This window comes from Cariama cristata, unplaced genomic scaffold, assembly GCF_000690535.1.
Source record: "Cariama cristata isolate BGI_N322 unplaced genomic scaffold, ASM69053v1 scaffold10519, whole genome shotgun sequence".
In the NCBI taxonomy this organism is placed as follows: domain Eukaryota; kingdom Metazoa; phylum Chordata; class Aves; order Cariamiformes; family Cariamidae; genus Cariama; species Cariama cristata.
Window position 1 is genome coordinate 27564 of NW_009634041.1, and position 12044 is coordinate 39607.

Here is a 12044-nt window from a genome sequence, read left to right on the forward strand (position 1 = left end):
TCAGCTGGAGCTGAACTTGACAAGGGAGGCAAAGAATAACAAGAAGGCCTTCTTTAAGTGTGTCAGCCAGAAAAGAAAGGTTAAAGAAACAATACCCTCTCTGATGGGCAAAACTGGGATGCTGGTAACAACAGACAAAGAGAAGGCTGAGGTGCTTAACTTTTTTGCCTCAGTCTTCACTGACAACCTCACTCCTCACACCTCCCGAATCAATGGACCACATGACAGGGACCTGGGGGGCAAAGTTCTTCCCACTGTAAGCAAAGATTAGGCTCGAGACCACCTGAGGAACCTGAACATACACAAGTCTATGGGACCTCATGAGATGTGTCCCAGAGTCCTGAGGGAACTGGGTGATGCAGTTGCCAAACCACCCTCCATGATATTTGAAAAGTCATGGCAGTCAGTTAAGTCTCTGGTGACTGGAAAAAAAGGAAACATTGCACCCATTTTTAAAAAGGGTAGAAAAGAGGACCCTGGGAACTACCAACCTGTCAGCCTCACCTCTGTGCCTGGGAAGATCATGGAACAGATCCTCCTAGAAGCTATGCTAAGGCACATAGAGGACAGGGAGGTGATTCGAGACAGCCAGCACAGCTTCACCAAGGGCAAGTCCCACCTGACCAACCTAGTGGCCTTCTATGATGAAGTGACTGCATCAGTGGACAACAGAAGAGCTATGGATGTCATCTATCTGGACTTCTGTAAGGCCTTTGACATGGTCCCCCACAATACCCTTCTCTCTAAATTGGAGAGATATGGATTTGATGGGTAGACTGTTCACTGGATAACAAATTTGTTGGATAGTCGCATCCAGAGGGTAGTGGTCAATGGCTCAATGTCCAGATGGAGATTGGTGACAAGTGGTGTCCCTCAGGTGTCCCATACTGGGACCAGTGCTTTTTAGTATCTTCATCAACAACACAGACAGCAGGATCGAGTGCACCCTCAGCAAGTTTGCAGATGATACCAAGATGAGTGGTACAGTTGACAAGCCTGAGGGATGGGATGCCATCCAGAGGGACCTGGACAAGCTTGAGAATTGGGCCTGTGGGAACGTCATGAGCTTCAATAAGGTTAAGTGCAAGGTCCTGCACCTGGGTTGGGGCAACCCCAGGTATCAGTACAGACTGGGGGATGATGTGATCGAGGACAGCCACATGGAGAAGGACTTGGGGGTACTGGTAGATGAAAAGTTGGACATGAGCTGGCAATGTGCGCTTGCAGCCCAGAAGGCCAACCATATCCTGGGCTGCATCAAAATAAGTGTGACCAGCAGGTTGAGGGAGGTGATTTTGCCCCTCTACTCCCCTCTGGTGAGACCCCACCTGCAGTACTTCATTCAGTTCAAGAAGAAAGACACAGACCTGTTGGAGTGAGTCCAGAGGCAGGCCACAGTGATCAGATGGCTGAAGCATCTCTCCTATAAGGAAAGGCTGAGAGAGTTGGGGTTGTTCAGCCTAGAGAAGAGAAGGTTCCGGGGAGACCTTATAGCAGCCTTTCTGAACTTAAAGGGGGCTTTATAAGAAAGATGGGTACAGACTTTTTGGTAGGGCCTGTTGCGACAAGAGAAGAGGTAACAGTTTTAAACTAAAGGAAGGTACATTCAGACTAGATATAAGAAAGAAATTTTTCACAGAGAGGGTGGTGAAACACTGGAACAGGCTGCCCAGAGGTGGCAGATGCCCCATCCATACAAGTGTTCAAGGCCAGGTTGGACGGGGCTCTGTGCAACCTGATCTAGTTGAAGATTTCCCCACTTATTGCAGGGAGGTTGCACTAGATGACCCTTAAAGGTCCCTTCCAACTCAAAGCATTCTATGATTCTATGAATTAATAGTATACAATCATTCTATGTCAAAGTTGTTTTGACACTTAAGTTAGTAAGATTAAAAGATGAACAGTCAATTTATATAATAACAGGTTATTTGCTATGCTGCATGATCATTTATACTTGCCACGACTAGAAGGCGTTCTGGCACTCTCTGTCTCATAGAAGCTTTGTTCGGATGACGCTCCTGCAGATAAAGACTCTTTTCTTAAATAACGTTTCAACTCCATCTGAATCCGATACTCATCCTCCTGTTGCATTGGCCGGTTCTTCCTATCTTTATTTGACAAGTCTATCCTGCTTAGGCTCTCTGAATTCAGAAAAAGGACAGAAAGCCCACTGTAATTTCCTTATCAGTACCCCTAAGAAAATTCAAAAATTAATCTGAAAATTAACCAACTGTTGTTGTTGTATATATATGCATCTGTATATATACAGATGCCTGTTGTATATCAGATGCCTGATGTGTATATAGATGCATTTTGCTGATTGAAGATTTTACTTGTCCAGAACAAATTACTCTCTCTCTAGCACTCATTACTTTGAAATCTGAAGAAAATATTTTAAGATCGTACATGCAAATGTGTTCACATATAATATCAGCACATATTTCTCTTCTCAGACAGCTTTAGGGACTAAGGACACAATCTCATAAAGGTTTTATTATTAAGGAATTATTAAAGGAATTATTAAAGTTTCAGGTTTGAAGATGACACATATGGGAAACTATATGTAATGCTTTTCCAATTATCCAAAACCAATGAACAAGAGTCCAGTAAAACAAAGATATCAGTATCATTAGAAGAATATTAAGCATCTACCCAGCACATGACAAATCTTTTCAAAAAGAAGATTAACTATCTATCCTAATAAAAAGTGTTGTTACATTAGGTAGATGGGGGGGAACAAACCAAAACACCCTCATCCTACTACTGCAGTAGTCGAAACACTGTTGTTAATTACTTAGCAAATATAGACAAACGAGCTCAATTACTGTCTGTTCTATGTTTTCTGTGCCTGTCACTAAGGCAGAGGACAGAGAAGGAACCAGACTGCTAAGCCCTTCTCGTGAAACAGAAGCTACAAGAACTAAAATTGTTCTGGTCTCCTGATTTTCTCCACTTACCATTTCCCCATCTCTTGTCCTACTACATAATCACTTGTCAAGCCTTATTTGTTACCTAGATTTTCATTACCAGCATGTACAGTTTGCAACTGAAGTCAATAAATTCATCATAGTCCTACTCAGAGCAGCTACAAAACATTTTGCTACATCAGATTAAAGAAATAATTAAATTAATAATCATTTACTACCAGAAATACTTTTTCCACTGAGAAAACTTGTTTATCTTTCAAAGTTTATTTTTTGTCTACCATAATACATATTTAATATTTACAGAACATTCACTTGCCTGGTCCAGCAATAGATGCTACCATGTCCATTAGAAGATGCACCTGCCTCGGTGACAGAAATAGATGTATAGAGTCTATTTGTCCATCTACATCCAACTAAAAAAGAAAAAACACCAAACATTTTAAGAAATTTTTCTTTCAAAGTCTTGAATCAACTATTTTGATAGTAGATTTTGATGCAGTAAGGACACAGCCATTCCAGCAGCACCTTCACCTTTTACTCAACAGCTATTGCCTCCAATCTGTAGCTTGGCAGGATAAACACAGGTGTGTCACTGACAGCTTATTAGCTTAAAATAAACACACAAATTGCCTAATAGGAAAATTCAAGAATATCATTGGCCTGCTAGTTGTTTTGCTTCTTTAATAATTCCAGAAGTAATCAACAATATAAAGTTACTATTATGTACTAATTATAAAATACCGAAGTCAGCACCTTCTGAAGTAGACCTTAAAAACTGTAAAGGTTCTCTTCAGGACTTCACTTTAGTATACAGATGAATAAATTCAGATACTTTCTTCATCAAAGTGGGATGTTTATAGAAGTCTAATTGGTTTGAGACTGAATACGACAAAGCAAACCACTTATCTTTTGAGAGCAGCTCAAGCTAAAATTATCTTAAGGACTTGTACAGGTCCATTTTTCAGTTCCAGAATCCTGTGCTCCCAGACATTGGTCCATTCATAATTATTACTTGTTTTACTGGGTGTAGGTCAGAAACTGTTGGTTGGCAGCAGTGTATGCTGCAGGGCCAGCTTCTGTGTGAAGAGGTCGGGTCTGCCCCATGCTGGGCAGAGTTGGTTCCATCCAGCCCTGTAATGGACCCACCTCAGGACACAGGTGAGCCCATCAGCAAAGCTGGTGGTGCCTCTGTGAAAACATATTTAAGAAAGGGCAAAATGGTGCACGGGCATAGGGGAAAAAACAGTGAGAGAAACAATCCTGTGAACACCAAGGTCAGGGAAGAAGGAAAAGAAGGTGCTCCAGGTGTCAGAGCAGATATTCCCCTGCAGCCTGTGGAAGAGATGACACCAGAGCAGAAACCCACACTGCAACTCATGTAATACCCCACTCTGCAGCAGGTCAATGTGCCCTGAAGGAAGCTGTACCCTGTGGAGAGCCCACACAGGCTCCTGGCAGGTGCTGCAGCCCATGGAGAGGAGCCCACACAGCAGCAGGTTCTCCTGTCAGGAACTGCAGTTCATGGATGACCCATGCAGGAGCAGGTTTACCTTGCTGGACTGTAGCCCACAGACAGGGCCCACATTGAAGCAGTTTGTGAAGGACTGTAACCCAAAGGACCCACACTGGAGTAGGGGAAAAGCGTGAGGAGGAAGGAACAGCAGAGAGGAACTGTTATGAACTGGCTGCAGCCCAATTACGCATTCCCCCTGCACTGCTCAAGGTGGTAAGGAGGTAGAGGAGTTGGGAATGATAAGTGAAGTTGAGCCTGGGAAGAAAAATGGGTGAGGGGAAGGTGTTTTAGTTTGTTTCTCATCATCCAACTCCATTCTAATTGGCAGTAAATTCAACTAATTTTCCCCAAGTTGAGTCTGTTGTGCCCCTGACAGTACCCGCTATGTGGTTTCCCTGTCTTTATCTCGATCTATCAGCTTTTTCATTACATTCTCTCCCCCTGTCCTGTTGAGCAGCGCAAGTGAGAGCAGCTGGATAGGTGTATGACAACCAGCCAAGGTCAACCCACCACTCACAGGGTGGGGGGGAAGGCATGCAGTGGAATGCATTTACATGAAAATATACTTTTTCTCATAAAGACCTTAAGGGAGTATTTACCCAAGCAGGGAAAATAAATGATCAATTAGTTTTGTATACTGTTTCCTACTATTTTTTCCATCCTTTGGAAAGACTTGAAAGAAAATCAAATTACTGAAGTGTATCATACTCGACATGATTTTATACAGTATATTCTGCAGTTTAGAATAGACGTTTCAAGCATGTAATCAAAGGTGTTCTAACATAATTCAGTTTCCAGACTGAAAAAAAAAGTTTAACCTAGACTAAGCGATATACTGTATCTATGTTCTTTCCAATCTGCATGAACTTTATCCAATAAATCAAAAAACAGGTCCTTCATTAATTTTGTAAAGTAATATTACATCCATTCACTAGTTCAGGTGTTGCTGTTATTTGACATACCAACAGTGTTTTGTCTGTACTCAAGGCCCAACTTGCAGACACCACTGCTCTGCGTTCTATTATATTGAACATCTCCTATAGAACTAAAATTACTCTCAACTCTGTCCTTGACTTTTTTCTTCTGGCTACCTTAAAATACATCTAATGTTATAAAAGTGGAAAATTTTTGATCTTTAGAAACATGCGTACATCAGTTAATTTAAAGGTGTTAACTGCATTAACTATCCATAGTTTTGAAATAGCCAGCACTTTTCTATTTCACACCAAACAAAATACGTTACTTCACTTTTCAAGGATGCTTCTTAAGTGAATAAACAAGAAAAGTTAAAGATTGACTAGAAATTGCTGGACATAAGAAACTTTTCTACTGTAGTAGAAACTTTATGTTTTCTGAAAAATATAGTGCACTAAAATTGGCTGTTGACTTGTCTTGTATAAAATTGGAGGCAAGGCGAATATATTTACACAACTTTACATATATATTCACACTTCAAAAAAAAATAGGGCTTTATTTTCAACTGCTTTGTTTCCTCTATTTTTACGTAAAAAATCAAATAAAATATATTAACTAGTAGCATTTCAATATAGCATTAATATAAAAATTCCTAAGTAGAAATGTAAATGTTAGTTTTAAAATGCTGTAATGCTGCAACCGAATTAATCATTTAAGGTTTACTTGTAATTGTTGAAGTAAATTATACCCTTTTAAAACCAAAGTGATCTTAATCAACCAGTTAAACATTCCACACAAATGTAGGCAGAGTCAATCATAGTGCTACAAGAAAAAAAAAGGATAAATGAATAGCAACAGGAGTTTCGGGAAAACAAAATAACTTTTTCAGGAGTTACTCCAATACATAAATTCAGTCTCTCTAACATACAGGAATTCTCCTTTAACAGATTTCAGTGCACCATTGATTTGTCTGGTCACTGTGAAGATGTCTTATTAGACATATATATATTGGTTTCAAATGCAGAGAATCTACAACAAAACTAAGCAGATTCTGTCCCCTTGAGAATCTCACCATTTTTTGGTATGCAGTAGGAAAAATAAAATCCTACATAACTATTAATTTAGTTAAAGACGAGGAAAGCATGACTAACCTTAGCTCCAGGAAGTACTTCATTTTGCTTTAACGTTAGGCTCAACTCCATTCTACCAATCAGCTTACTGATTTGTACAGGGTCAGATGGAGTAATTTCTGGCAAGTTTCTTGTTAATTGTGGATGTGGCTCATAAATGATTTTTGGATTCCAGCTAGGTGAAAGCTTTGGTTCAGTTGCCTTAAAACATTACAGAGAAAGGAATAAGAATGTATACCATTTCTTAAAAACAAACAAACAAAACAACAATAAAAAAAACACCAAAAAAGAAAACAAAACCCAAGCATTTCAAATAAGCTTATCACACAAATGACCATTTCACACAAACATAAATTTGACAATGGCATTAAAAACGTGTATTGGTTACTGTGAAAGAAACAATGTACGTAAAATGTGAAACATTAGGCCTTTGCAAAAAAGTGGAGCAAGTTTCCACAGAATAGTGAATTGTAGGGGACTTCTATACATTGAAGTGCAACCAGATTCCAGTACAATACATCGTAAATTTTACTAAGTCCTAAAGTCTGTTTCCTTCCCCCTCCTCAAAATCAACAGGAAATTATTATGAAACTTATCGAACACAGATTCAAGTAAAAGTTCAACTCCTATATCCTTCAGGATGAATCCAATATATTAGTGTAACAATATATTCTATCCTTCGCTAATTTACATTCTTATACAATGTATTTATGTTTACCTGCTGTGTAGCTGAACACACTGGGGAGGACTTTGCTGATGCAGGAAACTCATCCCAGAAGAAAGAGACACCTGAGAGCTGCAGTAACTTGTGAGCAAAAGCTGTGGGCTGATGCACATTAATTCCAGCGCACTCATCTGCAGTTTCATCACAGTACATAGTTCTGGAAGACAAAAGAAAGGAAATAAAGATGGTAGGTGCATGTTACCTTTATTGTGCCATTTAGCCTCTAAGTTGGTGCATGCTCTCTTCTCTTCACACTATTTACAATTCTATTGACTGTCGTGAAAGGAGAAACCACCACTCTCCTGGAATGGGCGGAGATCTTAAATCTTCTACAGGACACCACAGAAAAATTGTGACGTGCTTCCAGTGTGAACACATCCTAGTCTATTATCCTAGTAATTATGTCTAATCTGACCACAAACTGAACGAATCTGCCCAACACTTTTATACATACATTTCCATTAGGATACACACAATTCTTGCCTCAGAATCTGAATTTTTTTAAAATCTGCCAACTAATATTTTTCTATTGTCTAAAAGTACTACTTGAAAGTAACATTCTATCAAAATGAAAGTTGAAAATTGAGAATAGACTCCAATTCTGTAAAATTTCTGTGAAATTAAATTTCTTACATTATAATACTAAGAGACAGCAAAACCAGTAAACTCTTAAAAAGATGCAAGTCTTCACATAACAGAAATTACAGTGGAAAAATACACATATCTTTTCATAAATAAAATGTATCAAACATCAAAATAACATGTTATTTAACAGTTTGTTTCAATCCAGTTTTTAAAGTACAGAAAAGGACGTTTGTTCTGGGAATAGACTTCCATAAGAAAAATTATTACAGTTTTCCTGACATCTCTCCTGAACTGAACATAACAACCTGAATTTAATAAATGTTTAAAAGCAAATATATTTCATTAGCATTTCTCAGTAAGAGTAAGTTTTATTTGATAATGATTTCAATACTTTGCAAGAAAGTATGATTACACTATCCCCTAGGTCAAAAAAAATACTTTAAGAACATGTACAGTGTTCAAGTCCAAAGTAACTACAGAATACACGTGGGCTCTTCTGAAAGTTCACAAAGGACCTAAAATCTTCCATTTTATTTTTTTTTCAGGACTGTATCTTTCTTTCTGAAAATATTTAAAGTGTCTTACTCAAAAGGGTCAGTTCCTTCTCTATATTGAAGAGACAGCCTGATTTGCCAACAATATCCATTGACTGTTGAACATCTGAGAGATTATATTAATTTAATTGTGGAAGTGGTCATTAACTCATCTTTGGAAAATCCAGAACTCTACTAATTCAACGGTTAAGTATCTTTAGCTTAAACAGATTAAGTGGAAGTTGAGTGGAGAAAATGCTCACTGGCATTATAAAAAAGGTGCTCAAGAACTAGTGTCTTAACTATACTAAAAACATGTGTGCATGCATAAAATATATTGTACAGGAAATAGCAAAAAGTTCCTTAGGAAAAAAAAAAATACAAATTTAAAAAAAAATCCTTTACCTTTCAATTCTGATTTCAAGTGCAGTTCCACTTTTAGAGTTTTCTGGCACATGTTCTATTCGCAAAACAGTATCTAAAAAGGTAACTTTCACTCTTCTTAGAACTGAAATAAGAAAACAAAAAGATACCACACAAGCATTTAAGTCAAGTTATTCAACAATGACTTTCATAACCAATTTAAAACAGTCTTTTGTTTTGTTTAATTTCTCAGTATTTATTTCAGTGGCAATAATCAATTGAGTTTAATAATGTAACAAGACAGCAAGTGACAAGTTAAACTCCTATCACATGTCCAGTATGTACATCCATACCATGTCATGGACCTTTAATGCACAGATATTTAAGCAACTGACAACTCAAACCAAGTTGTTCTACGGCTCAGTGTTGACAATCCTCAAAGGAAGCACCTGCTTCATTGTGCACCATGTCTGAACTCCTAAACATTGCTATAGCACCACTTTAATCTGGCTGGATACTTCTATTTCTAGATCTGATTTTAAACATTTCCCTTAGCTCAGACATTTCAGCGCCAGGTTCTCCACTGTATAATGTGGTCATAAGCCCTTAGTTTATTCCACTTAAAAAACCCACCAACAATAAGCAGTTTCTAAAGTACTTCTAACAATATAGTGTGATTATTGAAGACCTATGCCCTAACAGGTCAGGTTTGTGTAAAAATAGCTGAAAAAACATCCTCTGTTTCTCCCTCAACAGCATCCCTATTAACAATCTAGGTTTGTGTGAAGAACTAAATTTGCACCTCCAAAACTAAGGCATCTCACCAATCACTCAAGCACAGATTTAGCTGGATTTGTTCTGGTGTACACAAACACCAGTTTGCCCTGAAGTAGTAGGGTTCCTTCTGTCCACTGAGAGAAGTATACACTAAGTAAATGGGCTTTTTTCCCCACTTCAAAAAGAAGACCAATTGTCCTGCCTTCCTCTTTAAATTTTACAAATAACGTTAACAAGTGAAAATCTGTGAGACAAGTCATGGCAAATGAGCTGCCATTTTGTAAAACTGAGACACAACATTAACTGATTTAATCTCAGATGTTCGTTCAGATCTCAGTAATTAATTCATACCTGTTTCAATAGTTTCTGCAAATTTCTCAAGTCCTTCAAAAGGCTGGGACCCTTCTCCTTGTTCATCTGTCAATTTTTGGCTAAGACACTCTTTTGCAAGCTGCATACTACTAGTCATAAAACTTGACCAATACATAGGCTCAGTCCCAGATGCTGTGGAGTAAAAGAAGTGTTAATAAATTTGACTGTGAACATTTTGAAACAATAAAGACAAAACGAACTAATACAGTTGGCACATCCAGGAAATGAGCTTCAACAGCTTAGTAAGAAGTCATACTGAAAAACAAATTTAGTTACAATCTCTCTTTATACGCTTTACTACTTTGAAATTATTTAATCTATTTAGATCACACTGGTAAGATTCTGGTATTTGAAAACTCAATATGAACAAGATGAAATCAGGATTTAGTGTAACCAATCTTCAGCACTGGTTTAAGTTAATAATTTGAGAATACCATTATTTTGGCATGATTTTGCAGGCATAATCACCAAAATTAAATCAAGGAAATAAATCTTGGTTTTCGAAGAATTGTTTTAAGGTTTCTTATTCCATTTGAAACTTATCCTAGATAGGGAAAAGGTTTAAGATGTTATCTTAGCACATTAGAACACATTTTAAATGTCTAACACAGACCTGACATAATAAGTAGAAGATAATAAAATCCAAGACCACAGCACATATTAAGCTGACCAAGTTTTTTAGCAGCCAGATTAGCTTAATTGACAGTGCATTCATATCAGTTAATGCCAAGCCCATTGTGAGCAAATACTATAAAACTAGATTAGAAAAATTAATCAAATTCAACTATAACACTCTAGTATAGGCAAACAAAAGTAAAACTAGCACAAATACAAACATGTTAAACAGGCAAAACATTCCAGTTTAGCATTCAGGTTTGGAAATATCCCTGTGGCTACAGAAATGTGATAAAACCAGCATTGTTTGTGTTTTTTCTGCTGTATTATAAAGCACTGCACATCAAAGAGAACTAAATAGATGCAAGTGAATAAACAGAGCTTCCTCCTAATTCTACCATTCTTTCAAAGCAATAATCTTACATCAGAAAGTAAGATAGCTCAAAATTTAGTCCAGATAAACAAGTAAGAATGAAATGCAGAGTATACATAAACAAGTTTCTTAAGGTAAATTGCAAAAGATGGAAAATAGGGTCAATGTATTTTTTTCCTCTTCTATATGATGCATTTAAAGAAATATTTTCTTCCATCTTCTCTATACTATAAAAAGGAAAACATATTAAAATCCTTCAGACATTCAATCAAAATTTTCCACACACTAAAAATGTACTAAATGTCCCACACATGCTATAACAACACATCTTAACCAAATTTATGAAGGTTTGACAGTCAGTGAGAATTTATCACCAGGATAGTCTACACTAGATCAGTTAGATTCATACAGATACAGACAAGCTAGAAGAATTCAGACAACCCTCTCACCATTATAATCAAAGCTAACAAGTATTTACAGTACTTAAAAGTCATTATTTCAGACTGTGATAGCAATTGAATTGTATTAGTTGCTCTCCAAATATACAAGAAGATGCATCTTTTACCCTAAAGTCACCAAAGAAATCCAGAACCTCACTGTAAACCCCCTCATATTCTTCCACTATTGTGTTATCCTGCTGCCACCTAATAGCCAGCTACTAATGCTGACTAACAGCACTTGGCATACAGCACCCAAAAAAACCTAGAGAACAAAAACTCCTTTCCACACAGTACCATTTTCATTTCAGTATGTCTGAAATAGTTTGGAAGAAGAGATACAACAGTATCATTATAAACATTTTAAGTTATTTAACAGAAAAACAACTAATTGAGAAATACTTGACAACCAGATGACGAACCCCTGACAGTTTCTTTTTTATTACATTTTCTGTCATTAATGTATGTAAATTAAAAGGCACTTTAAATAAGGCTAAGAATTGACTAAAGCAACATAGCCTTTTGCCTCTGAAAAACTGTAAACAATCTCCTTTTCAAAAATTAAAAAATAAGCCTACCAAGCCTTGGTCTTGGCCTGAAGACCATCTCTAATCCTTTTACTTCTAATGCACAGTTATCTTGTAGCAACGACCCCCATGGAACAGATAAAGAAATTGATTGGATAAATCCATCTGTGACTTCCAGAGGTGCATCTGCAGATTCCAGGATCTCATTAAGACACTAGAAGAAGAGAATAAAATAAAAATAATAATTAAAAAA

General features: G+C 37.2%; 1 protein-coding gene across 1 annotated transcript in view; it reads right to left on the bottom strand.

The window, feature by feature from the left end:
• The window catches only part of ATG2B (autophagy related 2B), a gene marked incomplete at its 3' end in the record, with an annotated part of 39542 nt that extends 27543 nt beyond the window's left edge, over positions 1-11999 (bottom strand). The window contains exons 1-7 of the mRNA XM_009707015.1: positions 11843-11999; positions 9819-9971; positions 8733-8835; positions 7204-7366; positions 6507-6686; positions 3244-3340; positions 1959-2141 (exon numbers count right to left, since the gene is read on the bottom strand). Coding sequence (XP_009705317.1) covers positions 1959-2141; positions 3244-3340; positions 6507-6686; positions 7204-7366; positions 8733-8835; positions 9819-9971; positions 11843-11870 — 907 coding nt within the window. The remainder of the gene's footprint in view (positions 1-1958; positions 2142-3243; positions 3341-6506; positions 6687-7203; positions 7367-8732; positions 8836-9818; positions 9972-11842) is intronic.
• Between the last annotated feature and the right edge of the window lie 45 nt (positions 12000-12044).